At 45.1% G+C, this 21,244-nt stretch overlaps 1 protein-coding gene across 1 annotated transcript in view; it reads right to left on the minus strand.

The window, feature by feature from the left end:
• Positions 1–20,524, minus strand: part of LOC142310091 (ubiquitin carboxyl-terminal hydrolase CYLD-like) — a 35,760-nt gene extending 15,236 nt beyond the window's left edge. Inside the window, exons 1-5 of the mRNA XM_075347560.1 lie at positions 20,515–20,524; positions 19,463–19,895; positions 9,839–9,965; positions 5,100–5,238; positions 4,890–4,997 (exon numbers count right to left, since the gene is read on the minus strand). Of these exons, the coding sequence (XP_075203675.1) occupies positions 4,890–4,997; positions 5,100–5,238; positions 9,839–9,965; positions 19,463–19,885 (797 nt within the window). The 5' untranslated portion in view covers positions 19,886–19,895; positions 20,515–20,524. The remainder of the gene's footprint in view (positions 1–4,889; positions 4,998–5,099; positions 5,239–9,838; positions 9,966–19,462; positions 19,896–20,514) is intronic.
• Positions 20,525–21,244: the final 720 nt, after the last annotated feature.

A 21,244-nucleotide genomic window follows, 5' to 3' on the forward strand; every position in this document is an offset into this window, starting at 1 on the left:
AAGGGGAAGAGCTATCGGACCTCCGGGAGGCCCCTTGGCTTCCAGCACTCCCACTGCGGGTGACAGCGGCCACAGCCGCTGCGACCGTGGGTCGTGCCTGCTCCCCCTCCGTTCCTGACCAAGTCGCCGGTTCAGGCAGACCTACCTGGCTTCCTGACACCCCGGTTGTGGGGGAACCATGCACCGAGATCTTACCTGGGAGCACTTCCGCTCCTGGACCGGCCCCAATCTCACCTGCCTGTTCCCCTCCTGCAGCAACAGAACCCCGCTGTGAAATCTCTGGGGACCCCACATTTGCTGTGGTAGCCCCCACCCCACACACTGGTCCTCCCCCTGCAGCACCCTGCTCCCTGCTTATCCCTGCAGAGGGCAACAGATCCCAGCTCACAGGCTGGTTACTTGTAGAGGCATTGTCACACCTTTCTCTGACCCCCTCCCCTGTCACAGCTGCAGCTGAGTGTGTGTCTATGGTGTCTATGCAAGCAGAAATATCAGAGTTCACTCCCTCCTCCCTTACATCATTCATAGATAACACATTAACATTGTCCGGAGGCATGTCAGTACGGGCTGAAGGTTCAGCCCTTGGTTGGGGCCCAAACTGGGAGGTTATCTGCCCCAAATCTGTCCCAAGTAGCACGTTTGCAGGGATCCGATCAGTTACCCCCACCTCCCTCACCCCCCGCCCTGCGCCCCAGTCCACATAAACGTCAGCAACAGGCAGCGCCGGGTCAGTGCCTCCAATCCCGGAGACAGCGAGGGTTTTTCCAGGGATCAAGTCTTGGGGGGACACCATCTCAGGCCGCACCAGAGTCACCTCCGAGGCGCTGTCTCGCAGTCCTATGGTCACAGACCGGCCGACGGTGACAGGTTGGAAGCTGTCCAGGGACCTACCACCACCCCCACCCACACAATACACCTTGGGCGGCCCTTGGGACGGGGACGGAGCCGGGGCCTTGGGACGCTGAGGGCACATGGCCTTGAAGTGTCCAGGTAGGTTGCACTGGTGGCACCGTCTTGGTTCTGCCACGGGCCTGGAGAGGGGAGTTGAGGGGGACACCCCCTGCAGTCTAGGGGCAGGTGGGGCAGTCGCAGAATTCATCTTACCCCCTCTCCAGGTGCTGCTGGTGGCCGCTCTCCTGGCCTCAGGGGCCCGGTTGTTGGTGTAGTCATCGGCAAGGGCAGCTGTAGCCGTGGACCCCTTTGGCTTCTGGTCTCGGATGAACTGGCGGAGATCCTCAGGGCAGTTCCACAAGAGTTGCTCCGTGATGAACAAGTCCAGGATCTCCAGTCCGGTGGAAAGCTGCAGGCCTTGGGTCCAGTGGTCGGCAGCTCGGGCAAGTGCCCGCCGGTGGTCAGCCCAGGAGTCCTTTGGTCCCTTCTGTAGGCTCCGGAACTTCTTGCGGTAGGACTCTGGAGTGAGGTTGTACTGTTGGATCAGGGCCCGCTTGATGGTGTCGTAGCCCTGATCTGCCTCAGCAGGCAAGTCCCCAAGGACATCCAGGGCCTTACCCCTTAAACGGGGGGTCAGGTATTTGGCCCACTGGTCCTTGTTCAGATGGTGCTGCAAGCAAGTCCGTTCAAAAGCAGTCAGGAAAGAGTCCAAGTCTCCATCCTTCTCCAGCACTGGGAAGTCCTCAACACGGACCTTTGGAAGTTTGGTGTTTTGAAGGTCACATGTGGCTGATGAGGGCCGGAGCTGAGCTAGCTGCAGCTGGTAGTCACGGTCTGCCTGTCGCTCTCGCTCTCGCTCTTCACGCGCTGCCTGCCGCTCTCGCTCCGTAGCCTCACGCTCTGCGTGCCGCTCTGCCCTGCGCTCTGCCAGGAGTTCCTTGTAGCCCTTCTGGTCTCCAGCCTGGAGAAGGGCCATAGCCATTTGAAGAAGGCTATCCGAGCCTCCCAGGCTCGGTGGAATGGCACGTGGTGATCTGCGGCACGCTGCGGAGCCTGGTGATTCACTGTCCCTTTCAGAGCGGAGGGCTGGCATCTGGCTCGTTGAGGAACCTTGGGTGAGCTCCTCCTCATCTTGTCCAGCAGTGCCAGGTTGCGCAATGTCCTCGGCAGAACGGTTTTCTGGCGTCGAGCTCCTGGAGGACTCGTGGGCAACCTCCTCATTGCTGTCCACAGCACCGTCCTCCCTCTCTTCGGCTCCTGCCTTAGCATTGGCCAGTTGCATAGCTCTGCTCCTGGTGCCATCAGCCATTCTTGCAGACTTTTGGTCACTGACACAGAACTGACACCTGATGCCTCCACACACCTTACAGTATCTGCACTCTGACACTCTAGTGTTGAGCTAGTCTGAAGACCCCAGCAGCCACAGCTGCTGCAGGCAGTCTTTAGTGTCTGGGAGTATGGGTCTCACACTCACACACACTATTATCTCGATCCCACCGCTATGCCACCAATATGTCACAAACCACCGGGGGGGTCACTCAGAAATCCCCCGCGCTGGCTACCAGTATGTCACAATCGGGGGGTAACAAGTGGGGGTCACCCCTCCTTTATACCTCCCGACCGACAGACAGAGCACGTGACGCGCTCTCTAGCGCCCCTCTTATAGTCAGGCCAATTATGGAATTGCCCGACCATAAGCAAGGAGGCCGCTATACTACTTATGCCGATTATTGAAGGGTCCCCGGTGAGAGTAAGGTATATATTCCCCCGACCTCCGCGGGCGGAATATATAAAATCTCCCCGAATCTCACTGGCCTCCCCACAATAATCCTTGGCACAATTCGCTGCCACCAACCGATTTACGGTAACTATTAGCCGAACACACAGACGTGGGATTCAAGATCGAGATAACAGAACAGCCCAAGATTAATTATATAATTTAATCAGCCTAAAGCACACTAGAAACTACAATATATACAATAGGGAATCTACAGAATATACAGTTATGTCAGAGTACAGTTACAATCAAAGCATGGGTTACAAACAGGCATACACAGTTCCAGCAGTTACCTTGTTGCGTCTGGCCACAGGGGGGCGCTGTAGACCAGGTTTCCAGGAACTCCCTCACAGGTCTTTCCCAACCAGGCCCCCGAGCAGAAGAACACTGGAAAATGGCCGAAGTAGGGTTATCAACCTGGCCAAATCCAGGTCCCCTCCTACCTTCGTGACCTCACAGGGAGCACTGCTCCACCCCTGGCTTGAGTTATGGACAATATCCCAACATGGAATATGGGCCATAACTTTGCCTGGGAGCGTTGTAGGCGGACGCCAATGCTCTCATTGTGACAGTTATGAATTTAGCTACAGAACGAGGGGACTCATGACCTGTCTGCCAGTTCCCCATTGGCTGATATCATGCCTGGGGCATTTCCCAATGTCCTGCTCCCATAAAAAGGGTGTGCCGGCATCGTCCGCATGCAGAGACACCATTTTTATGGTTGCCATATTTATCGGAAATATGGCTTGCGAGATATGAACCATTTTTTACTGGAGTCGTTCTGTCTGGCTATTTCCATAGCCTTGCTAACTAGCTAGCAGCTCCTACTACAGGGTGACGGCAGGGAGTCATCCTGTGTCCATTGTCCTAAAGCCACCTAATTTCCATATCACAGGACATGGCCATGGAATTTGTTGCTAAACCAGTTGTGTGAAGGAAAGGGGGGGTGACACCAGGAGAGGGCTTCCTGACATACTTGAATATCATGATTTATCGTCATATCTCCGGATTTACCTCACAGTAAGTATGACCTTTCTTCTTTTAATCAGAGGACTTGAGCATTTAAGAAGGCCTTGAGGCATGTAAGATCCTTTTTCTACGTATACAGCCATCCAGAAATGTTTTCCTCTAGTATGGTAAACTTCAGATGGAAACGAATGCCAGAAGGGATTCCATATTGTTGCATTCAGCATTTTTTGATCTGGCTATGGAAGCTGCTTAGGTGCACAAGGTCATACACATACAGTACATATGTTAGCTCAGACTAAAGCATGTGTAGACTGCAGTTTTATGGGCTTAGCAGTGTTTGTGGTTAAAATTTGGAGCCAGCAACCTGGAAGGGGTGTACATTTCAACCATGGAAACACCCCTTCCCCATAAAAATAGAATAAATAATGCAACACCACCAATACCTGGTAAGAGTAAGCTCAATGATCCTGCAGTCGGACACATCTGCCTGCTCAGCCCATATCTGGATCAATCAATAGGGGTGTGCACTAACACCTCTTTTTCCTCAAAAGATAGGTGGTTCTGCTGTACAATCTAGCAGTCCACCCATGGCCTTTATGATGTTAAATCCATGAGCGTAAGGTATTGCTATCTATGCCTTAATCTGGTTGCTAGGGTGGAGATGATGTGCCTCTAATGGTTGTATCTGCCCTTATTATATCCATTCTTCCATGAATAGTCACAGCAGAGAGTTCTATAACTTTCCTGTTGTCCATGAACCCCATAATCACACTGAAGCCAATGGCCAGGGGATTCAAAAGTAGCACTGGCCACATGGCCACTGACTCTGCGGTCACAAACAGCTGCATCCTATGCTGACTTCACCTTTATAAATCATGGTATTTACATGATGCCCATCCTATTAAGCTAAAAATGTATTAAATGTACAAGAAATGTACCAAATGTTAAGAGAAGTCATGACATCTCGACCCACTTAGAATGTCTAAAAATCACTTAGGCCCTGAGTTCTAATCTAACCATATGATTTCCCCTTGTTTGCATGGGTTTCTTCCAGGTTTTCCGGTTTCTTCCCACACTCCAAAGAGCATACTACATTGTGAGCCCCAATAGGGACAGTGAGGGATGACAATGTATGTAAAGAGTTACAGAATATGTTGGTGCTATATAAGTAAACATAATAAATAAAAACATTTGGAAGCATTTTATACCAGCTATGTCTATGGCCAGATTTACACGTATAACAGAAACTTACCTTCTCAGAGGATTCACAATATCTTGACGCAAGATTCGCTGTACTTTGGCATCACAGACATCAGGAGAGCGTAAGATGTGATCCAAGACAGATGAAAAGGCAAACAGGCTGTGAAAGGGAAAAATCAGATCTGTAACTCTCCAATCTATATTTATGACTTAGGGCTTGTGAACGTGTCCCTTGTGTAACTTGGAATCTTACAATCCTTACCTGAAAAGCGTGGCATCTAGATAACAGGAATTGAAGTGTCCTTGAATGCCTTTTCTCTGTCCAATAATCTTCTCCAGAACGGCAGATTCATGCACAGGTGGATAATCCTTCATGTTGTCTTCCAGGACAGTGTACATATCTATGCAGAACAAGAGACAGATATATTGAGTACTGATTTTTATTTTATATTTTATGGATTACTCAAATCACATTTGGTAATTGGGGCCATGGCTGGAAGTGGATTTGTTTGTCTCCAAGTGCGTGGAATACCTGCAGATGGATTGCCGATTTTACATGTCAAACATTTCCAATCTGAGTATGAACTGTGACGCCTGGACCGTCCTCGGTTCTCCGCACCCAATCTCCACAGACTCATATATGTCTATATTCCCAGGACAAGGTTTAAAAGGGTTGTATGACACCTAACAGTGAACCTAATACTCAATATCCAATTATCTAATTTTAAAAACTATCTACGTATATAATGTACATCAATTAAAAATTCTCAACCCTTCCCACTGTACCTTTACTTACTTTGTGTTTTTTCTCTCCCTTCCAATGACGGTTCGTTTGAGTCTCCCAGATTCGATTCTAAAACAGAACGTCATCAGGGGGCTGAAGCTGTTGTCACTCATCCCTGTTTCTTCCTCCCCCCCAAATAGGATGTCATTAATGTTGTCCGTTTACAGGGCTGGGCTAGATTCTCCTCTACTGAGCATGTGCAGGTTGTCAATTCTGGAACATGCTCAGAATGCTCTCTCTGCTTGTCGCGTTTTTTCCCTTTTGGGAGAACCCTTCAAATGCACCTTGAATGGAAGTGAATGTAGTGAGCAGGGAGAGCGTACTGAGCATGCACCAGAATTGACAACCAGCACATGCTCAATAGAAGAGAGGGATCAGCCCAGCTCCTTAAATGAACGTCACTGATGACAACGCATTTCAGAGCAGTGATATCAGCTGCAGGGAGTGACTGCAACCCCCTGTTGTAGTCTGAGAATATCTAGTGCATACTGGGAGACTCAAACAAAAATTCATTGGAAGTAGAAAAAAAGTAAGTTAAAGTACAGAGGGAAGAGTAGGGAATTTTTAAGTGATGGACATTACAGAACTAGTTAGTTTTTAACATTTAATAGGCATCAGTTTACTATTTAGGAAGGACAACCCTTTTAAAACAGCATAGAAGTTATTCCTGGAGTGATCCTTCCTATCTACACATATCATGCTATCCTGCTGACCCCTGGCATATTATTCATCTAGCCTCCTGATGACCCTTTCTGGGAGAAACGCGTCGAGGCATTTCTGAGGCATATCTGGGACACACATATGGCCTCTGCACGATAAGTGTTTATTTGACTACCTCATTTTATCAATTTGGTTGCCTAAAACTTGGTTGCACTTTATTATGCAATGGCACTTTATTTATAGACTGGTTTATTAAGAATATGCACTTTATATGTTAGCAACTCAGGGTTGAAGCTATAAACCTTGAATAAGGGTTTTGTATTCTATATTGCATTAGCACTTTATTCATTCTTTGTTGAGTATATGCATTATGCACTTTATCAAGCGTATGCATCTCTATGTCAGCAATGTGGCTATGTATTTTTGATTGAATGTAATGTTGTGCACCTTATCTGCTATAGCATAGGCACCCCTTTTTTATCTTTATCTTCAGGGTGTAGCAGGGCAACCTAAGGTTAGTCAAGTTTGGGGGGGCACCATATTATTTACTATCAGGGTGTTGCCCCACCTTTATCAGAGGGTAGAAGGGATCTACAATTATTGAGATCCCTCTTTAGATTATCATAACCTGTGTGTGTCTATACTCCAAAACCTCTTGTATGAGTTGGAATGAGGTCCATATGTATGTCCTAAATATTCTGTCCACTAGTTATGTATACCCTGCCCATATGTCCTTGATCTCTTTTTCATGACTTTTTGTGAGGGCGAGATAGGGAATTTCTAGGGATAGCCGTCAGTGAGTGGGGGCGCCACTTTTCCGTATCTAATTAGGGTGCCGACCTTCGCTGTAGGTAGTGGACAGGAGGGTGGTGATTGTATTAGGGTGTGAACTTTACCTTCCTCCCCTTTTCTTCGCACTATTTGCACTGTGTTTTTTTGATATTTTAAAGCTAATTGAATAGAGTTGACTTTTAAGGGGTTATATTTTTGATCCTTTGAGGATCCAACATTCTTTTTTTGTTTTTTTCTTTAAAGGGTTATTCCTATTTCCAAAATCCTATCCCATTATGCAGTAGGTGTAATAATAATAACAATAATAATAATATTAGCAAATACCTCTAATTAGAAATGTAGTATAGTTCTCCTGATATAGCCATATCTCTTACCTTATGTGCAACGCATTGCAGTTTAGTTATCCATGGTTACATCCACTCATATAGTGACAGTTATATAGTTGCTCGTTGCCGTAACCATGGATACCGAAGCTGCAAATCCATGCACATGAGGTAAGAGAGATGGCTAAATCAGGTAAACTATACTACATTTCTAATTGGATGTATTTGCTCATATTTGTAATGCTACCACCAGGGAGCACAGGTACACAGGAGAGATGTAGAGCTCCTAAGTTTAATGTGGCGTCTGCCCACTAAATGTAACCTGTATCTAGACGGGGAGTTAGCAGAATGGTTGTACAAGCTGAGAGTCAGAGCCAGGAGGTCACGTCAGTGCAAAGGAGAAAGAGGAGCCGAAGTCAGTAGCCTAAGGTTAGTAGCTGGGAGGCTGGGAGATAACGTCAGGTACCAATGGGGAGCAGAACCGCAGTCAGAGAGCAAGCTGAGGTCAGAAGCTGAAGGGGAACGTAAGTACAAGAGGGGGGAAGCTGGACTGAGGGTACCAGACAAGTGGAGGGTCAGAAGGTCAGGGAGCACAGTCAAGACGGACGGAGAGGAGGACAGGGAGAGGAGTCGGGGTAGCAGGATGAGGATCAGAATTAACTCATGTGATCCAGAGCAGGAACTATCACTGGCGAAGTTCCGGTGGAAGAAGTCCACAGATAAAGCAAGGCGATTACTGGAACGAGGCACCAAACAAGCCCTGCCCACCGGCAAGACCCGGGGAATACAAACAACCAAGCAATAGATAAAACCTAATGGTTTTGCAAGGAGCAGAGGAAAGGTGAATCGAGACAATATTATTATTATTACACTTACTACATATTGGGATAGGATCTTGGAGATGGGAATAAACTTTTAAGTTCTTATTTACTAAAATTTAGGGGACAAATATTCTATGTAACCAGAGCTTTGTTAGTTTAGTTACAAGAGAACTTGGCACACCATTGGTTTGCCTAGTTCTCTTGTATCTAATGACGAGTTTGATCCATCTTGAGCACCCATATTTCCAAGTGTGCCATAAACCTTATTCCATTTGTTAGTTTGGTAGTATCTAGTGAAAAATATAAAAGCCCCTTTATTATATTCTAACTAGTACTAAAATATCAGAGCCATACGTTCAACAGATAAAACTGCACATTAGCTCAGATATATCAATATACTATATAAAAAAACATCTAAGGTAACATTTACAATAACAATATATGTGAGCAGAAATGAAATCAGGCCAGAGAAATTAAATAACAGTTGTAAATGCCTTAAAGGATAACATGTAATTACAGTGATTAGATACTAATTATCCTTCCAACACGTGGCTCTCCCACAGTAAAATATATAGGCTTAATGGAATGTCATGACAAAGTCAGAAGGGATTCTGGGATAGCTTCCAATGACGCACATTCTGACTAAAAGTCATCAATGTTACGTCAGATAACTTGGTTCCGTATTCAAAATACCAAAATCATCTGATGCTTAAAGGGGTTGTCCGATTTAAAATGATAAATCTGCAATCACTTTGTGACTGCAGACTTACGAATTCTCCCAGTGCACAAAGTAGGCTCTGCAAGTATTCACCGGTTTCTGAGCTGGGAACGTCGGTAATGTGACAGCAATTGTTCGCTATACATGTTCCCGGCCAAAATCCGACTAGTGAGCGCAGCCACGCTCAATACAACTGCATGGGTGCGTATGACTAGTAGACGTGGTCGTTCGGTGGGTGCGGCCTTGCTCAATTCAAGTGTATGGAGTGGGCATGTAGGACTAGTGGGTGCAGCATCACTCATATACAAGTGTATGGAGTGGGCATGTACAATTAGTGGGTGCAGCATCACTCATATATGTGCGTATGGAGTGGGCACGTACGACTAGTGGGTGCGGCCTCACTCAATACAAGTGTAGGGAGTGGGCATGTATGACAAGTGGACGCTGCCTCGCTCAAACAATTGTATGCAGCGGGCACATATGACTAGTAAATGTGGTTGTTCAGTTGGTGTGGCCTCGCTCAATACAAGTGTATGGAGTGTGCACGTACGACTAGTGGGTGTGAACTCGCTCAATACAAGTGTATGACGTGGGCAAATACAACTAGTGAGTGCGGCCTCACTCAATACAAGTGTATGGAGTGGGCACGTACAACTAGTAGACATGGTCGTTCAGTCGACGCGGCCTTGCTCAATACATTTGTATGGAGTCAGGCTATGCCCACTAGTCAGGTTCCTGGCTGAGAAACCAGCAAATTCTCGCACAGTGTGTGCACTGGGAGGATTCATAAGTCTGCAGTCACATAGAGTGATCGAAGACTTTTATAGATCGGACAACCCTTTTAATGTTTCAGCATCTGAAAATGTCACAATTTTTATTTTATGGTATTTGATGGAAATTCACCTTCTTCATCCAACCTGGGTCCATTTCCCCTGTACTGTGGACACCGCTGTACACTAGTGCTGACAGCCAGAACTTCGCTTGCATCAACCTTTATTACTGGCATGGAGGTATCACAGCACTCTCCGTCCTGTAAAATATTACAAGTCTTGTAACTGTAACAATAATTATAATAAAAAATGTAAAGCGGATCTGTCACCGGATTTCAGAATACAAACTGCGCACTTTACTATATTATTACATTGCTAAATAGAACTCTTAGGGGTACTTTACACGTTGCGACATCGCTAGCACATGCTATCGATGCCGAGCACGATAGTACCCGCCCCCGTCGCACATGCGATATATGGTGATTGCTGCCGTAGTGAACATTATCGCTACGGCAGCTTCACACGCACATACCTGGTCGGTGAAGGCGCGGCGACCGCTGAACAATCCCTCCTTCAAGGGGAAGGTGCGTTTGGCGTCACCGCGACGTCACTAAGCGGCCGGCCAATAGAAGCGGAGGGGCGGAGATGAGTGGGACATAACATCCCACCCACCTCCTTCCTTCCGCATTGCCGCTGGAGGCAGGTAAGGAGATGTTCGTCGTTCCTGCGGTTTCACACACAGCGATGTAGGCTGCCGCAGGAATGACAAACAACATCGTATCTGCAGCAGTAATGACATTATGAAAATGAACGACGTGACACAGATCAGCGATTTTTGACTGTTTCACGCTCGTTCATCGTCGCTCCTAGGATTTACACATTGCGATGTCGCTACCGGCGGCGAATGTGCGTCACAACAAACGTGACCCCGACGATATTTCGGTAGCAATGTCGCAATGTGTAAAGCCCCCCTTAGGGGGGATATCGTCGGGGTCAAATCGAAAGTGAGGTACATCCGGCGCTGGTAACGATGTCGCAACGTGTAAAGCCTAGATGCGCCGATAAACGATCGCAAAAGCGTCGTAAATCGGTGATCTGTGTAGCGTCGAACATTTTCATAATGTCGCACCAATAGGAGATACAATGTTGTTCCTCGTTCCTGCAGCAGCACACATCGCTGTGTGTGAAGCCGCAAGAGCGAGGAACATCTCCTTACCTGCCTCCACTGGCTATGTGGAAGGAAGGAGGTGGGCGGGTTGTTTACGTCACGCTCATCTCTGCCCTTCCGCGTCTATTGACCACCTGCCGTGTGACATCGCTGTGACGCCGCACGACCCGCCCCCTTAGGAAGGAGGCAGTTCGCCGGCCAGAGCGACGTCACAGAGAAAGTAAGTGCGTGTGACGCTGCCGTAGCGATAATGTTCGCTACGGCAGCTATCACAAGATATCGCATGTGCGACGGGGGCGGGTACTATCGCGCTCGGCATCGCTAGCATAGGCTAGCGATGTCGCAGCGTGCAAAGTACCCCTTAGACCTACTGTGGCTGGTTTACTTAAATGCCAAAACAGCTGTATAAGCCTCTATGAAAGTTTCCCTACCTAAAGTAAAAATGCTCATTTTGATATCACACTTATACAGCCATTCTGACACGGATTTTTAAAACAAATACACCTGCCTCATCAGATTTAATGGATCTATTTAATAATGTTTGCAGTGTTTCAGACACATAAATAAGTCTACATTTGTTTTTTCCTGGCTGATAATATTTTTAAAAAAGTGTACAAATATACTTTTGTGTATGGGGATTTTTTCCCACTTACAATTGATTTCCTTGTCAAATTTAGCCCAATGATGAATGTATAGCTTGTTTTACACATCAAAAATTGAATGAATACCCCCCCACAACATTTAGAGAACAGGCAAAATAAAAAAAGTTAATTTCAGGTGGTTTCAAAGATGATTTTGTATGCGTTTTGAGAACTTTGTGTGAAAAAAAAAAATTGTCAAAGATTCTGTGACATACAGTGAAGAAAATAAGTATTTGATTCACTGCCGATATTGCAGATTTTCCCACCTACAAAGGATGGAGAGATCTGTCATTTTTATCATATGTATACTTCAACCGTGACAGACAGAATAAAACAAAAAATCCAGGAAATCACATGGTATGATTTTTAAAATAATTAATTTGCATTTTATTGCATGAATTAAGTATTTGATCACCTTCCAACCCGCAAGAATTCTGGCTCTCACAGACCTGTTATTTTTTGTTTAAGAAGCCCTTCTACTCTACACTCATTACCTGTATTGATTGCATCTGTTTGAACCCGTTACCTGCATAAAGACCATTGCCAAGACCAATGAGCTGTCTAATAACACGTGAGGGCCAAAATTGTAGACCTGCACAGACAGGGTTGGCCTACAGGACAATAGGCAAGCAACTTGGTGAAAAGGCAACAACTGTTGGCGCAAGTATTAGAAAATGGAAGAAACACAAGATGAGTGTCATTCTCGGTCTGGGGCTCCATGCAAGATCTCGTCTCGTGGGGTAAGGATGATTCTGAAAAAGGTCAGGAATCAGCAAGTACATGACAAGACCTGGTCAATGACCTGAAGATAGCTGGGAACACAGTCTCAAAGACTATCATTAGTAACACACTACGCCGTCATGGATTAAATTCCTGAGGGCATGCAAGGTCCTCCTGCTCATGCCAGAACATGTCCAGGCCCATTTGAAGTTCACCAATGGCCATCTGGATGATCAAGAGGAGGCATGGAAGAAGGTCATGTGGTCAGATGAGACCAAAATAGAAGTTTTTGGTATCAACACCACTCACCGTGTTTGGAGGAAGAAGGGTAAGAACAATCCCAAGTACACAGTCCCAACCTTGAAACCAGGGAGGTGGAAACATCATACTTTGGGGGTACTTTTCTGCAAAGGAGGCAGGATAACTGCACTGTATGGCCAACAACCTCCTTTCTTCAGTAAAGGCCCCGTCTCACACAGAGATAAATCTTTGGCAGATCTGTGGTTGCAGTGAAATCATGGACATATTGTTCCATTTGTACACAGCTACAAACCTGGCACTGATTGTCCACAATTTCACTGCAACCACAGATCTGCTGCAGATTTAGCTCTGTGTGTGACAGGGCCTTAAGAGTAGTGCTGGTTCTTCCTGCATGACAATGACCCAAAACACACAGCCGTGGAAACTAAGGAGTGACTCTGTAAGAAGCATTTCAAGGGCATGGAGTGGCCTAGCCAGTCTCCAGTCCTGAACCCAATAGAAAATGTTTGGAGGCATCTGAAGCTCAATGTTGCCCAGCGACAGCCCCGAAACCTGAAAGATCTGGAGAAAATCTGGTCAAGTTCTTGGTCAAGAACTACAGGAAACATCTGACCTCTGTAATTGCAAACAAAGGTGTCTGTACCAAATATTAAGTTCTATTTTTCTATTATGTTAAATACATATTTAATGCAAAACAAGCAAATTAAATATTTAAAAATCATATAATGTGATTTTATTTTCTTTGATTCTTTCTGTCACAGTTGAAGTGTACCTACGATAAAAATTACAGACCTTTCTATTCTTTGTAGGTGTGAAAACTTGCAAAATCATCAGTGTATCTAATACTTATATTCCTCACTGTACCTTTAGTGGTGTGATCATACTATGGGTAAATTGAGACATAGTGGGAAATGTCTGCAACAACTATGGCTGGAAATCCATGCACATTTTATTGTGGATTTTCCTCGGATTCAATCTTTACATTGTAAATAATGGGGTCGGCGTTAAATCAATGCATAGTATTTCTGCTGGATATGACCAAGGCTTTCTGAAAATCCATTCACTTGCATAGTACTGTATTTGGATTTTCAGTGAATAATGACATGATGTGACTATGAGAGTATTAGTTACTAAAATATTACTTATAAATATAGTAATATACATATTACTTATAGATATTGCATTACAGCAGATAATAGTGAAACCATGGGGCTTAATCATGAGATCTAAAAGAAAACCTGTCCTTGTCACTGACAACAACCATACATAGAACAGCTCTTTCAAAAGCACAATAGAAAAAGAAAACTGCGCTATGATTGGCTGCTTTATCAACAAAGTACATTTTTCTTTAAACCGATTTTCATAAAACACTTCCTGAATTTTCCACAGTGGTAAAAGAGTATCCTTTATTGTAACCAACTTTACGTATAAAGTATTAATCATTAATGTTGCAAATTGAATTGCATGTTTTACATTTTAAATATGTTCTCTGTCGATACAGTGTGTTTTAGATACAGTTAAATCCAGAAGTTTATATACACTATCCAAAAAGACACATCTGCATGTTTTTCTCCCTATCTGACAAGAAATCAGAATAAATCTTTTCTATTTTAGGTCAATTAGGAACCAAAATTAGTTATAATTGCCAAATGCCAGAATAATGAGAGAGAGAGAATGTTTAAGGCATTTTTACTACTTTCTGCAAAGTCAGAAGTTTACATACACTAAAGGTCCCGTTACACGCAACGACATCGCTAACGAGATGTCGTTGGGGTCACGGAATTCGTGACGCACATGCGGCCTCGTTAGCGACGTTGTTGCGTGTGAAACGCATGAACGATCGTTAGCGATCAAAAATACTCACCATATCGTTGATCGTTGACACGTCGTTCTATTCCCGATTATCATTGCTGTTGCAGGATGCAGGTTGTTCGTCGTTCCTGTGGCAGCACACATCGCTATGTGTGACACCGTAGGAACGAGGAACATCACCTTACTTCCGGCCGCCCGCAATGAGGAAGGAAGGAGGTGGGCGGGATGTATGTCCTGCTCATCTCCGCCCCTCCGCTTCTATTGGGTGGCCGCTTAGTGACGCCGCACGAACCGGCCCCTTAGAAAGGAGGTGGTTCGCCGGTCACAGCGACGTTGCAGGGAAGGTAAGTATGTGTGATGGGTGTTAGCGATGTTGTGCGCCACGGGCAGCGATTTGCCCGTGACACACAACCGACAGGGGCGGGTACGCTCGCTAGCGATATCGCTGTGTGTAAAGTGCCCTTAATAGTACTATGCCTTTAAACAGTATGGAACAGTATGTAACCAATCTGTTTTTACTGGAAGCGTCTCACTTGTATAGTTCTGGGCATGTGCAGTGTTAAAAAACGGATACATTAATGAAAAACATAACTGATCCCTTTATGATCCTTTTACAATAGACTTCACTATAGATAAAACTAGCGCCAATTGCTCTAAGTTGTTTTTTTTTTTACAGACAAATGTGCAGGCTACATTTATTTCATCCAGCTATAAAACAGCAGCTGAAAATGAGACAAATATTTTATAAAACTTATATTCCCATTCAAATGGATTGGTCCATGCACCGGAATTATTTTATTCAAAATGGATCCAAAAACGGATATAAGTACTGAACTTGTGAATAGAGCCTAAAAGGATTTCCAGGAGACATCTATTCTTTTATGTGAAAAATAATAACATATTATTGTAAGACTCATATGGTTTGCCAGCAGGGTCGCACATAGCAGAGGTGGACCTTGGCATCACATTCCTCCATTCCTAGCCATTGTGAATTACACCAAAGTCATCATATAATACCAAGTACAGTCAGAATCTGTAGGTGTGATTATGAGCTTGGGTATTCCATGGCAGAGTTCTGCACTGATCGTCCGACTAGTAGCATTTCTCTACGGTACATTCCAGTACTATATAGTATGTCTTGTACTTCCTTTTACCTATGCCAGGATGAACAGCTCATTTGGGCACCAGGTAGGGAGAGTCATGCTGTTTTGGGTAGACTGTCTTAACTGTACAAGATCCTGAAGAAGCTAATGTCCTTTACATAGAAAATGATTTACAGCTTTCAGCCGCTCTTCATCACTTTAATATGCAAAGACTTTATTTGTATTGATTATTTTCTTACGTTCCCACTACCGAACAACCCTTCTTTAATCAATAAAAACAATGGGTACTCCTTTCTGCAGTGGCACCACCCCAACGATGTCTGCGCTGCTGTTCCTGGAGAGTGATGTGACATTGTTGCAACATGTGGCGGCTACATCCAATGAGCGGCTGCTGTTTGGTGGCAGCTCATCAATATTCCATCAGAGTTTAGTTGCAAATAAGCAGCAGTTGCTCATAGGGAGCAACCTGCACATAACACAATGTCACATAACTCTCCAGCAACAGCAGGGACAACATTGCTGCAACAACGGAGCTGCCATAGATGAGAATCCTTAGTTTTTCTTTAAATTGGGGTTCAGATTGATTAAATGGGTAGTATAAGCTTGGTGTTCAAGTCTGTAGTCACTCTATGTGACTACTGACTTGTGAATCCTCACAGTGTGTGCTGTCAGGATTCTCCAATCAGTGCAGGTGCCAGGAATGGGCTGGTGCGTCACTGTACGTATGCGATATATATATATGCGATCATTAGACTTGCATGGCCTCACACAATACAAGTGAATTGAGCGAGGCTGGACACGTCTAGCCCGAATGCAGCTTCAAATATGCAGATCCCATACTTGCAGTCACATGACCACCCACTCCTGATGCCAGCATCGGAGAATCCTCACAGCATTCACTGTGCGAACTGTGAGGATAGACAAGTCTGTAGTCACATTGGGTGACTGCAGCCTTGAAATCCAAGCCTGAACAACTCCTTGAAACTGGTATTATACAGTGGGGAAGATAAGTATTTGATAAACTCCTGATATTGCAAGTTTTCCCACCTACAAAGAATGGAGAGATCTGTAATTTTTATGGTAGGTACACGTCAACTGTGACAGGCAAAATAAAAACAAAATTCAGAAAATCACATTGTATGATTTTTAAATAATTAATTAGCATTTTATTGCATGAGATAAGTATTTGGTCACCTACCAATCAGCAAGAAGTCTGGCTCTCACAGACCTGTTACTTATTCTTTAAGAAGCCCTCCTATTCTGCACTCATTACCTGTATTAATTGCACCTGTGTAAACTTGTTACCTGTACAAAAGACACCTGTCCACACACTCAATCAATTACACTCCAACTCCTCCACCATGGCCAAGACCAAAGAGCTGTCTAAGGACATCAGGGACAAAATTTTTGACCTGCACAAGGCTGGGATAGACAGCAAACAGCTGGCGCAATTATTAGAAGGAAGAAACAAGATGACTGTCAATCTTACTTGGTCTGGGGCTCCATGCAAGATCTTGCCTTGTGGGGTAAGGATGTGTGACGCCCTGGACAAGCCAGGTGGTCGCAGATAGAGCCCCACACAACACCAGTCCCCTCACTAGGTAACACTAGCCAACCACATTAAACCCTAGTCACCCCCCTCAGGGCTGGATGGACACACCAGGGTGGCGGAGCCAGGCTGTTGGCACGCTCAGCAAGGAGTTCAGAGAGCCTGAGGCAGGAAAACACAGCTCAGTTCAGTTTTGCAGTTTGAGTCTGGCAGTTCAGTTTAGAGTTCAGTGGAGGAGGTCAGGCGTGTGTGACAGGCCTGTGACAGACTGACAGGTGCCAGGGTAGGAGCCCTGGTACCTTTGGCTAGGAGGCATAGGAGGCATACGGAGGCCTCTGCCTGCAGGAGCTGGGAAGACGGCTCGGTGGAACCGTGGTGGACCAGGACAGGGTAGTGGCCCGCCGGTACCGACCCGGGGAACCGACTCGGAAACTGGAGCACAAGAGGGGGTACTCAGATCCTGAAATGAGGTCTAGAAACTACTGGACTGAGTTAATTAACTGATTGCGGTCTGGACTTTAGGTCCTTTCCCACCCAAAGTCCCTCATAGAAGACAACAGGCCAACGAGGAGGATAAGCAGCCACCACCACGGCTCAGAGATCCCACGGGCCAGCGTCTGTGGGCAAAGGGCTCCTACGACATACACAAGCCGGGGAGCGGACTCCTGTATTGCAAGTTCAGGTAGTCCATCATCACAACCAGGTGCAGGAGAAAGGCAGAGACCACCAACCAGGTGGGGGAACCCGACTGCAGCCGGCTGCGGGCACCGACCACCATCATCTTGGTTTACCAGAGACTCGAGTGTTTTATTCTAATAGTGAGTACACCAGTGCCCTCCGGCCGCCCATCTCCCTGCACCGCCAAAGCACCCCCAACGGGTCCCGGAGCCACCATCCCTGCCCACGGAGGTTTTAACAACTTGCTGCATACCATCTCCCCCGGGTGCCCCGTAACTGCAGCGGTGGTGTCCACCTTCACCACATCCCGTGGGTGGCGTCACAAACTTAAAACACAGCTCCGGCCGTACACGTACGTCCCCAAACCGCCAACCCCTTTTAGATCGGCGTGACCACAGGGCCCCGGGTCCGGAGACGCTCGAGCCACCCACCAGCGAGCCCGGATCTGAGTGGCTCGGTTGCAGCCGAGCACGGGGCGGCACAGATGATTATGAGAAAGGTCAGAAATCAGCCCAGAACTACGCATGAGGACCTAGTCAATGACCTGAAGAGAGCTGGGACCACAGTCTCAAAGATTACCATTAGTAACACACTACACCATCATAGATTAAAATCCTGTGATTCCTCTGCTCATGGCAGCACATGTCCAGACCTGTTTGAAATTCAGCAATGACCATCTGGATGATCCAGAGGAGGCATGGGAGAAGGTCATGTGGTCAGATAAGACCAAAATAGAACTTTTTCGTATCAACTCCACTCACCATATTTGGAGGAAGAGGAAGAATGAGTACAACCCCAAGAACACCGTCCCAAACGTGAACCATGGAAATGGAAACATCATAGTTTCTGCAAAAAGGACAGGACGACTGCACCGTTTTGAAGGAAAAGGAATGGGTTCATGTATCATATGATTTTGGCCATCAACCTCCTTCCCTCAGTAAGTGCATTGAAAATGGGTTAAGGCTTTGTCTTCCAGCATGACAATGAACCAAAACACACAGCTAGGGCAACTAAAAAGTGGCTCCGTAAGAAGCGTTTCAAGGTTCTGGAGTGGCCTAGCCAGTCTCCAGTCCTGAACCCAATAGAAAATCTTTGGAGGGAGCTGAAACTCAATGATGCCCAGCAACAGCCCAGAAACGTCTGACCTCTGTAATTGCAAACAAAGGTTTCTGTACCAAATATTAAGTTCTATTTTTCTATTGTGTCAAATACTTATTCATGCAATAAAATGCAAATTAATTGAAAATCATACAATGTGATTTTCTGGATTTTGTTTTAATCTGTCTGTCAAATTTGAAGTATACCTACAATAACAAATGAGTTACGCAAATTAGGACAGAAAATGGCACCATATCAAATATATGTAAATAGACTAGACCCTAAAATGAAGTACTTGTAATGGGAGAACTAGGGGGAAAACGTAGTCCGAACTGGACTACGTTTTCCTACAATAACAATTACAGACCACTCCATTCTTTACATGTGGGAAAACTTGTAAAATCGGCACTGTATCAAATACTTATTTTCCCCATTGTATACAGTAGTAGTAGACAACCCTGTTAATCTTCATTTTGTATTGTTCTAATTGTACATTTGGGGTGCTTTGGAATCATTTACTAGTTTACCATGGAATTAGTATCTCAGGTGTCACTTGTTATCCAGAAACCTTTTAATATTACTCATTTGGAGGGACCACTGCATAGACTAACCTGAGTTAGGCCCACTTTTTATAAACTCAACAGCTGAAGGGCAGTAATGCATAAGTACCATTGAAATAAAGGTATAGATATCTTATGGATATATAACCCTATATGGATTTACTTACCAGTAATTCAACTTCGACCAGTAATTTAGTAAGTTCACATAGTCCCGATTTCTCAGAAAGTTCCCAAATGGCAGTGGCTACACCAACTGTGGCATAGCCCCGGTAACGCACTCTGACAACATCACTAATCTGTAAAGCACAAACTGCAAGAAATAGCCTCTCATTGGCTAAAAGATGGAGCCGCCTTTGAGGTAATCCAATTCCATACAAAAAGGATGACTCTCTTCTCGTTAGGACTCGGACCATACTTCTCCTCACTGATACTTCTGGACGTGAAGGCAGATCCATGATACGACCTCGTGTCTGTTCATTGTCTAGGAAAACACCAATGGATCCAGAGGACACCTTATGCCGGCCAGTCATAAACTCTTTCAGAACAATGAATGCTTTCCCAGACTTAGCCGTGGAATTCATAGTGGACATTTTGTGGTACCTTAAATAAGGGTTAATATGTTAGATATTGTAATAAAAAGTCAACAAGTAACAAGGGTGATGAAGGGTACAAATTATAGCTAATAAATAATCAAAATGAAGGTTTTTGGAAATATCAAGAGCATAAAACATAAAATATAACTGTGGCCTATTGTCCATTTAAGCACATGCCCTCCTAAAGGCCCCTCTAATAGTCAGGTTTGAAAACCAGTCTTTTCTGACATTCATTATTACCTGGACGGCCATTCAGCTCACTGTGACCTTCACAAACAAAAACAGCTTTTGCCAATGATGTTAGGAGCCAGATCTCAAACTCTCATATAAAGGGGAATTGTTTGCAATGAGCCGATAAGGGTCTGTTCAAATGAAGGATGACCTCTACACTCAGCATATTGCAAATATCAATACATAGTCAATATATAAATTCACAATGGTTCTGAATAGCATTACATCAGTGTAGCACTTAAGTTCACATACATTCAGTACCACCATTTGCTAATTTGTGGAGCTCAGAACTTAACTCCACATGTTTTTGGACATCACTAAACCCACTGCACCCCTTCCCATGTAATTTGTTATACTCTATAGTACTTATTATATATGCTAGGATTGTAACTTACCTAGTGAGGCTGTCACTCCCTGTGTGACTAGTGTTCTGCAAAAGCACTATTTATACTGCAGGGATGACAGAGAGCAGTATGCAAGATCCACCCTCTAAACTTGACAGCATGTCCAGTACCTAGCACTGGCCATTTGTATAGCAGCCATTTACCTAGATCACATAGTAATCCATACAGTGCTTCATCATTGGTGTCACATAGTGATCCCTACAGTGCTTCCCTGGTGTCACATAGTGATCCCTACAGTGCTTCATTGGTGTCACATAGTGATCCGCACAGTATTTCATTGGTGTCACATAGTGATCCGCACAGTATTTCATTGGTGTCACATAGTGATCCGTACAGTACTTCATTGGTGTCACATTGTGATCTCTACAATGCTTCATTGGTGTCACATAGTGATCCATACTGTATTTCATGGGTGTAATATAGTGATCCCTACAGTACTTCATTGGTGTCACATAGTGATCCGCACAGTATTTCAATGGTGTCACATAGTGATCCCTACAGTGCTTCATTGGTGTCACATAGTGATCCCTACAGTGCTTCATTGGTGTCACATAGTGATCCGCACAGTATTTCATTGGTGTCACATAGTGATCCGTACAGTACTTCATTGGTGTCACATTGTGATCTCTACAATGCTTCATTGGTGTCACATAGTGATACATACTGTATTTCATGGGTGTCATATAGTGATCCCTACAGTACTTCATTGGTGTCCCATAGT

This window comes from Anomaloglossus baeobatrachus, chromosome 5 (genome assembly GCF_048569485.1).
Source record: "Anomaloglossus baeobatrachus isolate aAnoBae1 chromosome 5, aAnoBae1.hap1, whole genome shotgun sequence".
Classification (NCBI taxonomy): Eukaryota; Metazoa; Chordata; class Amphibia; order Anura; family Aromobatidae; genus Anomaloglossus; species Anomaloglossus baeobatrachus.